The 15,550-nt window shown below is 41.1% G+C and overlaps 1 protein-coding gene across 1 annotated transcript in view; it reads left to right on the forward strand.

The window, feature by feature from the left end:
- myo15aa (myosin XVAa) overlaps window positions 1–15,550 on the forward strand; it is a 190,413-nt gene that overhangs the window by 25,426 nt on the left and 149,437 nt on the right. The window contains exons 12-20 of the mRNA XM_073060850.1: window positions 681–739; window positions 2,867–2,990; window positions 3,850–3,945; window positions 6,514–6,645; window positions 8,483–8,608; window positions 9,655–9,732; window positions 10,974–11,110; window positions 11,612–11,657; window positions 14,736–14,860. Coding sequence (XP_072916951.1) covers window positions 681–739; window positions 2,867–2,990; window positions 3,850–3,945; window positions 6,514–6,645; window positions 8,483–8,608; window positions 9,655–9,732; window positions 10,974–11,110; window positions 11,612–11,657; window positions 14,736–14,860 — 923 coding nt within the window. The remainder of the gene's footprint in view (window positions 1–680; window positions 740–2,866; window positions 2,991–3,849; window positions 3,946–6,513; window positions 6,646–8,482; window positions 8,609–9,654; window positions 9,733–10,973; window positions 11,111–11,611; window positions 11,658–14,735; window positions 14,861–15,550) is intronic.

The following is a 15,550-nucleotide window of genomic DNA, read 5'->3' on the forward strand; positions in this document are numbered from 1 at the left end:
ATCAGGTTGAAGGCCACACAGACAGAACATGAGGTGTTGCTCCTCCAGCTTGAGGGTGGCCTCAGTGTGGTAGGTAGAGGAGGCCATGGACCATGTGTCAGAATGAGCGTGAGGAATGGACTTAAAATAGTTGGCCACTGGGAAATCTTGCCTGTTGTGGACAGAGCAAAGGTTCTCAACAAAACAGACCCCAATCTGCATTGGGTCTCAGCGATGTAGAGGAGGCCGCACTGGGAACGCTGGATACAGTGGATGACCCTGATAGATTCGATGGTGAAGTGTTGCTTACCTGGGAGGACTATCTGGAGCTCTGAATGAGCAGGTGTAGCATTTGTGCTGCTTACAGGGAGGAGATCAGTGGGGAGGGGTGAATGGACAAAGGAATTGAGTGAATCCTGTGGAAAGCGGAGATTGGTGGGGGGGTAGGTAAAAGATGTGTTTGGTGGTAGGATCCCATTGAAGATGATGGAAGTCATCTTCTCCACCCAGTTCTCCACTTTCCAAGTAACAGTCCAAGGAACTGAGCCCAACTGCTTGATCTTAACACTAGCCAGCCTAGGGAGGATCCATTTCTATTTCCCTTTCATCCTGATAGCACATACAATGTACAGTGTTTTAATAACAAAATATTACACATTGACATTGAATTCCAAGGAGCTTTTATTGTTTCTTCCTCTCAGGAAACCATGAGAGAGAAGATTTTCACCCCTCTAACAGTGGAAAGTGCAGTTGATGCCAGGTAAGATCAAAAGCATTAATATTTTCTGTTTGATGTTGATTTATATTGAGACTGATTTATGTTTTTAAATAGTTTATAAGTTGATGATGTTTGATCATTTGTGGGAAAATAATATAATGGATAAAGTAGTCATCTCAATTTTATATAGAGCACAGCAGTTTTGTCATATTGGCCAATGGTATATGGTTTACGTTTGCAGTCTCTACACTCAGTGGACTAGAAGTGTGTGTGTGTGTGTGTGTGTGTGTGTGTGTGTGTGTGTGTGTGTGTGTGTGTGTGTGTGTGTGTGTGTGTGTGTGTGTGTGTGTGTGTGTGTGTGTGTGTGTGTGTGTGTGTGTGTGTGTGTGTGTAAGACAAGAGGAGTTCACACAAAACTCCCTGCCATATCCAGTTAGAAGACATGGTCATATGTGGCTCAGAGATCAGGTGGTTGGCTTCTGTCTCCATCAACTAGCACTCAAATCCAAACCTGGTCCTGGACATGACGCGAAGATTAGCAGCAGCAGCAGCTGAAAATTAAATATGGCAGTGACCAATTTTATGTTTACACTTGATATATCTTGCCAAAGGATTTGCAACCACTATTTATAGAATATACAGTCATAGCCCCTGTTGATCATAGTAAACTAGAAATATTAGTGTGTGGTATTTCTCTCCACGTATTTAAGTGATGAATTTCCTACCTGGATTTCATAGACCCATCGGTTAATTATAGGGGTCCATGACATTAGAAAGGTTGGGAACCCCTGCTCTAAGATACTAAAACAGTATCAGACCTTTGCTTTAATGTATGGAACTGGAAAAGCACTTAAAGTGTTTCAGGGCCAATTGAATGTGCAGAAGGTGTGAAGAATGCAATGTAGGAGAGAGGGGGTATGAAAGGTATAGAATCCAAAATGTACTGATCTGTCCTAAAGTCCAAGGCATATACAATATACAGTATGCAATACACAAAAGGGTTGGGAAAAGGGGAGAGGGAGCAGGAAGCACCAGAGAGACATTCTGTAATAATCAATAAATCAATTCTTTGGGAGGAAATGAAATGGCCTTCGCCATCCAACACTCCTCCTCCTCCACCCTCGCCATTCCCAATATCCTTTGCTCTTGCCAAATTTACACTCTCCTCTCCACAGCTTAGGCACTCTGTTGTTGTTGTTGTTGTTGTTGGGTGCTGTCAAGTTGTTGTCGACTCTTGGCGACCCTATGGATGGTGTAGTTGTCCACAGGGTTTTCATGGCAAGATATGGAAGTGGATTGCCAGGCCTTTCTTCTGTTGCCCAGGTTGGGACCCAGCCGGATTCGAACTCAAGACCATCCACCTCGAATCCAATGCTGATTACACCACCAGCTGGCCCAATGTGCTTCTGTACAGTAGTCTATATAGGTGGAGGTGATACGAAGTGCAGTGAATGAAGGAAATATGCAGGGTGCATTGAAGGTTGTGAGGGATGTTACTTGTGAATGGGAGGTGGTGGGGGGGGGTACATTAGGAAGGTCACAGCAATAGAGAAAGGTAGGATAATGGAAGAATTGAAAGCCATAATTGAACATTGTACATTTGACCCTGGGAAAATCAGGAGCCAATGTAGGTTGGCAAGAACAAGACTGATGTGAAAACTGGGTTGATGCTGAATAGCATACAGAAGTAAAGCTTTGGCATAGACCAGAGTTTACAAAAAAAATGAGATGCCAATTATGAAGGCACCAGATTTGTCATATCTGCAAGCTATTAAAATAGTTACGTTGATCCAGGATAAGGGCTGGCAGTATTACAAAATTGGGAAGAGACAATCTTGGCTGACTGACTGGATGCGGAGTTAATTCTTTTTCAGTTTGAGACCATGGTTCAGGAAGGGTCGGGATTCAGTGGCGAGGAAATAAATGTTGACCTTAGGCTGAGAGAAATGCCTTTAGTCTTCCCTTTACTTAACTGCAAATTGTGTTTCATCACATTGATCTCAGTCAAGCTACGAGGACATCAGAGGCAAAGCTGCACCTGGGGATGTTCAAGTATCTGTGCACCTGCTTATCTGTAGATTAAATGGCAAAGAGCAAATGTAAATGAACAAGAATCTTCTCCAGTTGATAACCTGGCTTAATTTAAGGATATATTTTCTTTTCTTGCAGAGATGCTGTTGCCAAGATCCTTTACTCACTGATCTTCAATTGGCTCACTGATAGAATAAACACATTGGTTTCTCCGAAGACAGAATCCATGTCCATAGCCATCTTAGATATTTATGGATTTGAGGTAAGTCATTACCAAGAAAGAGGCCAGTATGGAGATTTTAAACGCTTAATCAGTCTGGGCCCATAGAAAAAAATTTCTTTTCAGTAATTTTGGGATTTCAAGTTTTTAAAAAACCACTAGTATAGACATACCATGTTCTTTGTCAACACCTTTGACAGCTGTAGGACTAATGGCCTATATTAGGGCATTTCTGTATGGATATTCGGCCTGTGTCTAGGGAGTCAGTTTCTTCAGCCTATTCACTTCTATATGGCATACCAATGTAAGGTTTGAGGGAGAGTTAGAATAAGTCTTTGCCGGGCACCATTAAAGAGGCTGATGCAGGACTTCCATCATATGATTCTTCACCAATCACCAAACAGTGTGGGTTCCCACTCTGAACAAATAGGCCAAACAGAAAATTGAATGGAAACCTAGTTTATTCTGGTCTTGCTCACGTTTTTACACACTGATTTCAATCCCATCCTGAATTTCTTTATGGTAAAAATAAACATATTTGGAGCCTGATAATATATTTTCCTGGAGCCCGACTGAAAAGGACTTTGTCCAGACTTTGTTCTAACTTGATCCAATTTAATGTGTCCTTTCTTTTTGTCAGTGTTCTTGCCTCTCCCATACATAAAACTTTCTCTATTTTTTAAAACATAGTACTCAGCTCTATGCCATCCCTGCAGGTCTTATATAGAACAGAAGGCAGAAAGCAGAAATGTGATGCAATAAAATCCAAATTAAAGATTAGAGGGATGTGAACAAAACTTAGAATTTTCTCTGAATTATGGTAGTCCTTGTTTACTCTGCGCACTTTATTCTGATGTATCAAACCTTTATTTAACTAATCCATGTATCAATTTATTTCCAGGATTTGACTGTAAACAGTTTTGAACAGCTGTGCATTAATTATGCTAATGAATACCTACAATACTTTTTCAATAAGATCATCTTCAAATTGGAGCAGGTACAGGATATCATGTTTTAGTTTTAATTTTAGATAGCAAAAGAAATTTTGAACACTTCTTCCCCATTTCAAAGAACAATGGGGGGCCATGAATTTACTGGATTCTATCTCATTTTGTCAGCAACGGGAAGGTCAGTCCAGCTTTGAAATTACGCCTACGAGTACATAATGCTATGTCGGTATCCCATTCCAGTCCTTCTTCAGACTGTTGTTCCAGTGTACTGTCCCTATTCAGTCCCATGGTTGTATTATTCATTAACCCATCCACCTCCATCCTTGAGGCCTGATAATGGTTTTTATATTATTTGCTTTGTGAGATGTGAACATTGTTGGCAATGCTGCAATTTTCAACCCACCCCTCGTTGGCCTGGCAAAAGGTGTGGTGATTCATGGCCTTGAATGGCTGGAGTTCATCTGCTGGAAGTTTCCCACTCTGCTATTGGATCAGGGCTACCAGGATAGAGACATAGCTGTATGCTAGCATACATGCCTGGAACAAAGTCATGCTACAATGAGAATCAATTATCTGCAGAATGAAATGTGATTAATAATAAGTCAAATTGTGCCATTCTAGAAATTCCACTATAGACATCTGGTCATGTTACCCCCTCTGATGTCTGCATCAGATGAGCTTCTAATGCCATCGTTCTTTATGCAATCCAACTTTTGGGCATTGTTGATAGAGATGAGGTCATATTGCCCCAAAGCATGTCTGTAAGTGGCACTGAACCCAGCCAGGGCTGCTTGCTTCGTTACAGCATCATTTAAAGGACTTTTCGCATTTCATGTCTTCACTCCTGCTGTCTGCTGCAGGGCACATGCAAGACATTTCTCATTCAGAAATGTATTCACATCACCTGCCATACTTCAAGGTGAACACCACTGCCATTTCTGTAGAGGCAGCTCCTGGGTTATGTAAGAGTTCTGTTTCTGAAATATGTCAATCAGCTGGTATTCCCACATCCCAGGAACATTTCGTTCTATGTTAACTTGCTGTCATTCTTTTGGCTGAATTATCATCCTAACACTACCTATTATTAAAGTAATGGAATACAAACTACTGTATCCAGTTATTGATGAACACCATCAAACATTAAATCATCATTACTACTCCCCTGAAAAGTGATTTTAGTGTATGGAGGCATTTGTGTAATTTGGACTTTTATTACATGGGTAATTCGGTGCCCCGGGAGTGCCTGTATTTGAAACCTCTGCAAAGTGGATGCATTGACAGACACCCCACTGATTTCATTTTCGGGGGAGAAGCATCCAGGTGTCAGAGGTAGCACGTTCATGGCTGAGGACACAAAGGCATAGGAGAATAAATGCCAGCAGCCTTCACTCTCCAGCTGTGCTCCTGCTCTGAGGGGCTGCACACCATTGTGACTTCAATAGCAGCCTCATAATGAATTTCCTGAATGGCTGGAATTAGCCTTGTAAAGAGCAGAGGATGTTCCCGAGTACCTGAATCTCATGGTTCATTTGGGTATTCAGAGATCAGGAAACACGTGTGATCTTTTATTCTTAGGGAATTCATTTTACCTAACATATTTCAGGAGCAATACCACTACAGGAGCTGAATTGGAAGATAAGAGCTATTCACTGCTTCCATGGCTTGTGATTTTTGTGCATGTGCCATTCTTTCTAGTCGTGTATCATTTCAATGAAAACTGTTACAGCACCAAAGTCTAAGTGGAGTTTGCCACTGACCTCCTCAAAATGGAATTCTGCATCTGCATCACTCTGGCCTTGCACTTTGACATACAGAAAACCGAGTTTAATACATCAGCTGCACCTGATATAGCATAGTCAACAGGAGAGTTCAGCTGCACACGCAAAGTGCTGGAGGAACTCAGAAGGCCTGTCATCATCTATGGAAAAGCGTATAGTCCGTGTTTCGAGTCGAAATTTCCAGCATCTGCAGAATTTCCGCTGTTTGTGAGGCGAGTTCAACATTTGGCTCAATGGATTTCACATTATAGGTCAAAATCAAGTACTGTTTTATTAAAATAAGAAAAATATTTCAGAAAGTCACAGAAAGCTACACATAAACAGAGGGGAATTATGGTCACTGACTTAGCAATAATGTGTCCCAGATACAGAGCTGTCCTGAAAGTTGGAAACAAGATTTGTTTTTCATTCGAAAATGCTCATTGTGCCATTGCTTCTCGGTAAATATCCCATTTCAAATGTATCACGAAGTCACATTATTGATGACCCAAAGCACCTGTGGTTATTGTTGCACGTGTTACTTCAGACAGAATGAATTGATTCAATTATGCTGTCCATGCTGTAATAGACTTTAATAATCACTATCTTTATGATAGTCAGCATCAGCACCTTAGTGATTTTTGCAATAGTGACAGCCACCAATTTTGGCCATGGGGTTGAAATCATTCAGGACTTTCCTAGAAGCTGTCCCTATTACCCTAGCATTTATAATAACAGGATGAAGAAAACTGTACAGAACAAAAATGTGTTTTATTTATAATTCACCTTTGGAGTTTTGCTTGAAGGGGTTAATTATTTTTTAATTGGTTGATTTGAATGTGTATTTTCATTTTACAGGAGGAATATATCAAAGAACATATTGACTGGAAACATATTACCTTCAGTGACAACCAACCCTGCCTTGATCTTATTTCTCAGAAGCCTCATGGAATCCTTAGGATATTGGATGATCAAAGCTCTTTCCCACAGGTCAGGGTCATTCCTATGATCCTGCTTGTCAAAGTGTCCTTGATACTTTGCTCAAGGACAGTATGTTAAGCTGACATCTCTCTGCTTCTTATCTCCATATCTGTCTTTGTCTAATTTTTTCTTCCTCTCTTTCATTCTTGGTCTTTGTGTGAAGTCTGTGATTCTTGTCAGTTCCAATAAGCTTGCTTCTTCTAATCTTGGTAGAAGTCCAAAATGAGTCCCTGATTTACTGGATCTTAGCAGAGGTGGAGAAGCCAAGATTGCTCTTAAAGCTAGTTTGGCTGGGGAATTACATAGGGCAAAGGCTGAGATCAGGTTCAAAATAAATATCTGGAGTCAATTGTCCATTGATAATCTCTGTCTAGCTGTTCAGTGATGAGTTCTGCACAAGAGTTGATGACTTCATAAACAGGACCCCAGTGATAGTTCACACAAAATGCTGGTGGAACACAGCAGGCCAGGCAGCATCTATAAGGAGAAGCACTGTTGACGTTTCGGGCCGAGACCCTTCGTCAGGACTCGAACTCAAATTCGTCGGCCCGAAACGTCGACAGCGCTTCTCCTTATAGATGCTGCCTGGCCTGCTGTGTTCCACCAGCATTTTGTGTGTGTTGTTTGAATTTCCAACATCTGCAGATTTCCTCGTGTTTGCCCCAGTGATAGTTAGCAGCTTTGGATTCTCACTCCCGTGAGAATCAACACCTTAATGAATTGTAGCACAGTGATAGTCACTAACTTTAGCAACAGTACCCATTAAGAATCAGCATCCTCAGGAACTTCTACACAGCAAAAGTCACCAACTTTAAGAAGTGTATCTTAGTGAGCAGGTGTTAAGTTTTGGGGAGGCCAGGGACTCTTGGAATAGTGTGACAGAAAGAGTCGACATCTTCACAAAAGGTACTCTACTGAAAGCTGCATGCCTGCGAATATTACCAACAATGTGAAATGTACACACTGAAAGGAAGCGTCTTTAGGGGCGGTATCCAGTGGGAAGCAACACACTAAAGAGCTGTATCCCAGTCTGAATCTACATAATCTAAAACTATCAGAAACTGTACCCCTGCGATAATAACTACTACTATGTGATTATTTTAGGAACTGAACCCTAGAGAAAGTAACCATGAGAGGATGTAATATAATAGCAGACAGGGTCAAATTCATTTTTAATTCAATGAAACACCTGTCATGAAACAAGTGGACTGAACATAGAATATAGAACATAGAAATCTACAATACATTACAGGCCCTTCGGCCCACAATGTTGTGCTGACCATGTAACCCACTCTAGAAACTGCCTAGAATTTCCCTACCACATAGCCCTCTATTTTTCTAAGCTCCACGTACCTGTCTAAGAGTCTCTAAAAAGACCCTATTGTACCCGCCTCCACCACCGTCACTGGCAGTCCATTCCACGCACCCACCACTCTGTGTGAAAAACTTACCTCTGACATCCCCCCTATACCTACTTCTAAGCACCTTAAAATTATGACCCCTTGTGTTAGCCATTTCAGCCCTGTGAAAAAGCCTCTGGTTATCCACATGGTCAATGCCTCTCATCATCTTATACACCTCTGTCAGATGAACTTCATACTCTGTCAGTCCAAGGAGAAAAGGCCAAGTTCACTCACCTATTCTCATAAGGCACATTCTCCAATCCAGGCAACATCCTCGTAAATCTCCTCTGCACTCTCTCTATAGTATCACATCCTTCCTGTAGTGAGGTGACCAGATATTTACATTAGCTAAACTCAAGCCAAGTCAACTCCATTTTCAAGTAAAGGATGTATTTTTTGATATATGTGACCAGCAGTTTGATCACAAAATTCTTACAATTTAGGCAACTGACCACACCTTCCTACAAAAATGTCACTATCACCATGACAACAATCCTCTGTACTCAAAGCCAAAGATGCCTCTGCCTGAATTCACCATTAAGCACTACGCTGGGAAAGTGACATACCAGGTAACTATCTTCTTTATTTGTGCTGCTTTATCATTAAAGTCACATTGTCAATGAACGTAAAATGAGATCAGATTGTTGAATATAGAAGTTGAGATGAGAAGTGTTACATTTTGGTAGAAAGAATGAGAGGGAATGTATGAATTAAATGGTACAATCGTAAACAACTGAAGCAACGCTGCAGTTGGGGAGTGTGTATGTACACAAAACTTTGAACAAGGAGAAAAACTTTTAAAAGGCACCTTGGCTTTATTAGCAGAAGCACGCTTTACTAAAACAAAGAAGTTATGCTGAACTTTATGGAACATTTTTTTAGGAATTTTATTCAAATCGGGGGACTCTAGGAAAGATAATCAGAGACAATTTGCTGGAATTGTTGCAAAATGGATGTCTTCAGTTATGTGGAAAGACTCGTAAATCTGAGATGGTTGTCCTTAGACTGGTGAAGATTAAGAGATTTGATAGAAGGATTGAAGATCATGAATGGTTTTGATAGCATAAATAAGGAGAAAATGTTTCCAGTGTCCAGATGGTGGGGGGAGTGGGATGGGGAGGAGGTGTAGTAGAGTGAGTGATGGTGGTCAGGAACCAAAGACAAAGATTTAAGGTGATTGGCAAAAGTGCAAGTGAGAACACAAAGACATATCTTTTACACAGCACATTATAATGCAAATGCACTGCATGTATGTGACAAAAGCAAATCCAACAGTTAAATTCAAAAGGGAATTGAAAGATTATTGGAAGTGTACCACTTTGGATATCTCTATCAAAGAGCTAGCATGGGGCATGATGGGCTGAAAAACTACCTTTGTTTATGCCATACCATTCTGAGATATAATGTAATAGACCTGGAATGGTGTAAACAGATCAGGAAAGAGTAGGGAGGGGGAGAATCTTTATGTTGAGAGATAAAATAACATTATAGGGACCACTTAGCGTATAAATTTCACATTAAAAAGCATCTGGACTAGCAGTCCCTTACTTCATCATTCCTTATTTTGTAAGAGGTTTGACTAGGGCTCTATTTCATTCCTGTTCCTTTTTAACAGGTCCAGAAGTTTGTGGAGAAAAATCATGATCAGGTTCGACAGGATGTCATAGAATTGTTTGTGAACAGCAAAATAAAAGTGAGTTGGGAGATTTTATTTATTTGACAGCTTCAACTCAATCCATTGGTTATGTTGGCCTTTAGCAGCTATTGCTGAAATTCTTTGTTCTGGATCATGACAGAGATGTTTAATTGTCTGAGGGTTCCTGCCTAATTGACATGTGAAAATTAACTTTTAGGAGATGTGTCATGTACCGACAAGCCTGGGTTGTCCAGTGAGTCTAATTAATCCCTTTGTTCAAGAGCCTGATGGGTGAGGGGTAGTAACTGTTCTTGAACCTGGTGGTGTGAGTCCTGAGGCTCTCATACCTTCTAACTGATGGCAGCAGTGAGAAGATAGCAAGACCTGGGTGGTGAGGATCTTTGATGATGGATGCTGCTTTTCTATGACAACATTTCATGTAGATGCGCTTAATAGTTGGAAGGCCTTTACCCGTGATTTACTAGGCTGGATCTACTACCTTTAGTAGGATTTTCCATTCGAACGCACTGGTATTCCCATGCCAGGCCATGATGCAGCCAGTCAATACATTGTCCATACAGGAACCAATTGTTCTCTATGATGGGAATACTTGGGTTCACACTGAAGAAATAAACTTGAGTACTGAATGGTCCCCTTCATCTGAAATGACTTTGTGATGTTCCATAACACTGATCAGCCGATATAATTCCTGGAGAGAAACTGCTAAACACCATGCATCACTCCCTGACCTATATTAATCCTAATGTTATTCCTAAACCCAGTGCAATCCTATTGTATTGCTCTATTTCTAACCCCAGCCTCAGCCTATCAAAGAACTAACCCTAACATTAAGCTATTATATCTAACTATTAGCATCTAACCCCAAAACTTCACCCTTAAATACCTTTATCCTTGTGCTTAAGCGCCACTGTTCTTTCAAATACATATATATTCATATGAATAGCTGGTATGTGCCATAAACAACTCTAAAAAATCTTTAGCTGAGATGGAAGATGGCAAGTGAAGGTAGACATTGGGAAACATAAACTAAACAGTTACTAGTGAAATAAAGATGACAATACCATCAAAAGAAGAGCAATTTCCCTCTTGCTTTCAGGCCAAGCTCTAAGCGTTAATGTTACCCTATCTCAACCCAAATCCTAACTCTTAGCCTAGTCTTCCCCACACCCCAAACCATTCCTCCCTCCTAATTCTAGTCCACCACCGAACCTTTATGGACTGTCAAATTTAACAACAGAAATAATTTAATGACAGAATGCATTTCCTTTGCTTGCTAGATTCTGACCAGCCTTTTCATGGGACAAGCCATGAAGATGACATCACCTAAGAACAGTACCATCAGCCGAAGGTATGCTCCCACCGTGGCAGCCAAATTCCAGCAGTCCCTGATGGATCTAGTGGAGAAGATGGAAAGGTCAGTTTGGGATATTAAAATTGTACTTCCCTTTCCCATTCTAGAAACAGCCCTCAGTATCTAATCCGAACCCAGCCATAGACCCTAACCTAACATTTATTGGCTTTTCTGTGGCTCTGATGGACAGTAAATATCCCCTAGTGTGTTTGAAGAAAACCCAAAAAAAAAATCCTGAGTCCTGACCAAAGGTAAACCAAGAGAAAAAGGTAAACCTTCTTCTGCCATGGACCAATACCAAGAACCAAAGGGTCCCTGGATCCCTTTGGGATCAGGAGATTTAAAGCAAAGACCAAAACAGATGAACATACTGTCCGTCCCCCCCAACCCCCCACCACCACACACATTACCTCTGTGTGTTCATCAATCATTTGGTAAATGTTCTAAACCATTTCTGAGATCAGCTAAGCTACATTATAAATGTGAAACCTTTGATATTTTTGCAGGGTGCATCGCTGATTTGATAAACAGTTAATAATTAATATAACACTTCCAATTTTTCAGTTGCAATCCTTTGTTTGTCCGTTGCATCAAGCCAAATAACAAAAAGGTAAGCTGAACTCAGGAGCTTGGGTGTTGACCTTCGTGTCTGGAGTGCATTAATGTAGAGATAAAGACCTTTGAACTATTTGGGAACAGGTGAAATTGTGTCTTAAGGGTGTATTAATTGAACTAATAAAAGTAATGAATTGAAAATAAAGCAACACACACAAAATGCTGGAGGAACTCAGCAGGCCAGGCAGCATCTATGGAAAAGAGTAGAGTCCAAGTTTTGTGCCAAAACCCTTCATCGAGACTGATGAGTCTCGGCCTGAAAGGTTGACTGGTGCTTGGATTTCCAGCATCTGCAGATTCTCTCTTGTTTGGAATTAAAAATAAACAAAGCTGGAGTTACTTAGCAGATCAGACAGCAAGAGTCAAACGGAAAACTGGGAGATCATATCAGGCAAATTACTTTCTGTAAGCTCTGACACTAAATCTCTCCACAAATGCTGCCTGACTTTCTGAGCACTTCCAGCATCCCTCTGTATTTTAGTTTTGCAGTAGAATTGTTGGGTCTGAGGGCATTTTAATTCACTGTGACTTTTTCTCTGGTCAACTTCTGCCAATGTCATTTAGGAGAATGCTAAACCAGGAGATCAAATCCTACACTGCACCACACCAGTATGAATGAAAATAATAAAAGTGTTAATTTTATGAGATTAGTGAATTAGGCAGTATGTTGGAAATTGGCAGAAGATTGGAAAGGCAGGCATTGATCTGAGGTAGCCGGCATAGAGTTGTAAAAAGTAGATCACATCTGATTAAAAATTTTGAGGAGGTAACTAAATGTATTGATGATAACACTGGAGGACGGAGATTTAAGTGAAAGGAGTCAGAGACTTAGAGGGGATCCAAAGAGAACCTTTCTCACTCAGAGCGTGGTGAGTACCTGGGACACACCGAGGAGAAAGTGATGGAGGCAAAGTCACTGACAACATTCAGGAAGTGTAAGCCGAGTACTTAGAGTAAATCACCTGTGCATAGAGGCCAAATGCTGAAAGACGGAACTAATATGGATGGATGTCCGCGAGTCAGCCTGGGCAGGGTGCGCCAAATAGCCTGCTTCCACCTTGTGTGACTGTAACCTCCTAGATAAAAAGACATAGGTTCAAGTAGATATGTACAGGCGGTAAAATAAGCCGTACATGTCTGGGTAAAGTCCAGGTTGAGTTTACTGTCATCTGTACAAGTACTTGAGTGCAGAGGTGCGATGAAAAACTTACTTGTAGCAGCATCACAGGTACAGAGCAGCAAAAGCATGATATTCAAGAGAAAAACAGCAATTAAGCAGAAATAATACAAATATTATTACTAGAAAGGACATAAATAAGGAAAAAATGCAAAGTCCACCATATAGTACAAAGTGGTCATAGGGTTGCTATACTGAGTTCGTAATTAGGGGTGTGCAGGTCTGTTCAAAAACTAAAGAATTGAAAGGAAGTAGCTGGTTTTGATCTTAATAGGATGGGACTTTAGACTTCTGTTCCTTTTGTCTGATGGTAGCTATGAGAAGATGGCATGGCCCGGATGGTGGGGATCTCTGATGATCGATGTTGTCTTCTTGAGGAAGTGCCTCATGTAGACACTACTATTGGTGGGTAGCGAGGTGCCATTGATATATTGTGTTGGGTTCTCTACTTTCCTGCGCATTTGAATTTCCATACCAGACCATGATGCAGCCTAGGGAGGTTCAACAAAATAGAGAAATACATGCATTTTTGTCAGAATCACGTTAGGACATTGCGGTCCTTTCCTGCCTTGCCTGTTGCAGTCGTTTCTGTTCTATATTTTTCGATACAAATTTGGGCATCTTAAAAATCTGCATTGCAAAGAATTCAGAAGCCACTGCAAGTGGCAGTGTAGTTTGAGATCCTGTGATGGACGATGTTAGCATTGAGACAGGTCACTCAAAATTCAGCACAATGAAGATATTGTTAAAAGCAGAAAAAGATTGTTAAAATGAATGACCAGCTGGCCAAGAACCTTGTGGAATATTCCATTTTTGTTCAATGTCCTTGTTTGTCTCAGTAGATGGCGCCAGTGAGCAACACGACCAAGGGCAACATCCTCAGATGGTTCACAAAACTACTACTTTCACTTTGTTTACTTCATCTTTTTCTTTCAAATATGGTTCTGCTACTGTTGGAGCCTGTGATCTACACTATGGTGATGTGTTTTTTGGCGGATTGAGTGATCTGACACTTTGCTGTCTCCGGAGTTTGGCGAGGTTTCAAGCCAAGCATGCAGCCTGGAGGCCAAGAATTCTGAAGGCTCCACAATCGACTCCATTTCTCGCTGATCCTGCTGATTAAGGCATTGAAAAGGGTTGGGGGTCAGTGAGGGTAGGGGTGGTAGGGTGTTCAGTGCTGTGCACCTGTGTCGATTAAACCTTGATTAAATCTCAATCTCTCTCTCTCTCTCTCTCTCTCTTTTCTCTCTCCCCCTCTCCCTCTCACTCAATGCTGCTGGAGTCCTGGGTATTAGGCAAGGTTTAATCGATACAGTTTGTGGATTGGACTCTGTGGGTCACGTTGTGATGTGTTTCTGATTTCTGGTTTTGTTGTTGCTGTTTTGAGCGATTTTGATCTGGGTGGCAGATTGGCACTGTGGCCTCCAGATAGCGGCGTTGGATTGGACTGAAGGTGCCTGAACTCTTTCGATATCTTCTGATTCAGTGTTTTGTATTCTGTGTTTTCCACTCTTGTTTTTGCCATTTACATGATTTGTTCTTTTTTTTTTGCACGTTGGAGATTTGATGTTTTTCTTTTTCACTGGTTCCACGGTGTTCTTTGTTTCGTGGCTGTCTGTGGGAAGACAAATCTCAGGGTTGTATACTGCATACATGCTTTGATAATACATGTACTTTGAATCTTCGAGTATTAGAGGGTTTAATAGATGGAAAGATCCTCATTGAAAGTTAACTGTGTAGGGAAGGTGCTGTGGCACTTACACATGTTAGAGCAATACTTGGGCAACAGGCTGAAGACCACCACGGGGTCTCCTCCCAGTCAGAAGACAATTTTTTAAGACTGGATGTGCATGGAAGGTGTGTGAGAAACTGATGTTGAAAACTTTCTTTCCACAGGAGCCTGAACTCTTTGAGGTTGATGTTGTAAGCACACAGTTGCGATATTCTGGGATTCTGGAGACCATCCGGATCCGTAAGGAGGGCTATCCTGTGAGGATTACCTTTGATAATTTCATCAAGAGGTTTGTATGGGGTCCATCTGCACTCAGAGATCCTGTATCTAAATTGTGTCCATTTTCATGTTTCTATTAGACTTCCACAATATGAAGGCCAGTGCCAGTAAAACAGTTAGCACTTGGAAGGCCTCAGAGATTAGCTGATTACTTCTCTTGGTGTTGTGAATATGAATTCATATAAATGGGATTTAATATGTTTTTCTTGATAATTAAGCAAAATGAGTGTATGGTGTTTTTAGTGCCATGTGTAGTCATTGTAAAATCTCAGTCCAAAGTGCACAGGTGGAGAATATGAGGTCAATCATTGGTTAGATTGCATGCATGTTAGATTAACAATACGTGTTAAAGGTGGAGGGGTAGATTGATAATGATTGTTCTTCCTTCATTGTCCTTGTAAAGATAATGTAAAGCTACCCTCTTGATCTGCTCCAATCCATCTGGTTAAGGTATTCTCGCAATGCTAGGGATAGGATGATCCAAGATTTAGATCCAGCAAAAATGAAGGAACTACAATATAAACAAGAGAAAATCTGCAGATGCTGGCAATCCAGCCAAGACCCTACAGCAGGACTCCTGATGAAGCGTCGCAGCCCGAAACATCGACTGTATCCTTTTCCATAGAGGCTGCCTGGCCTACTGAGCTCCTCCAGCACTTTGAGTGAACTGCAATGTAGTTGTGAGTCAGGGTAGCATGCG

The sequence above is a fragment of the Hemitrygon akajei genome, chromosome 11 (genome assembly GCF_048418815.1).
Source record: "Hemitrygon akajei chromosome 11, sHemAka1.3, whole genome shotgun sequence".
Lineage (NCBI taxonomy): Eukaryota > Metazoa > Chordata > Chondrichthyes > Myliobatiformes > Dasyatidae > Hemitrygon > Hemitrygon akajei.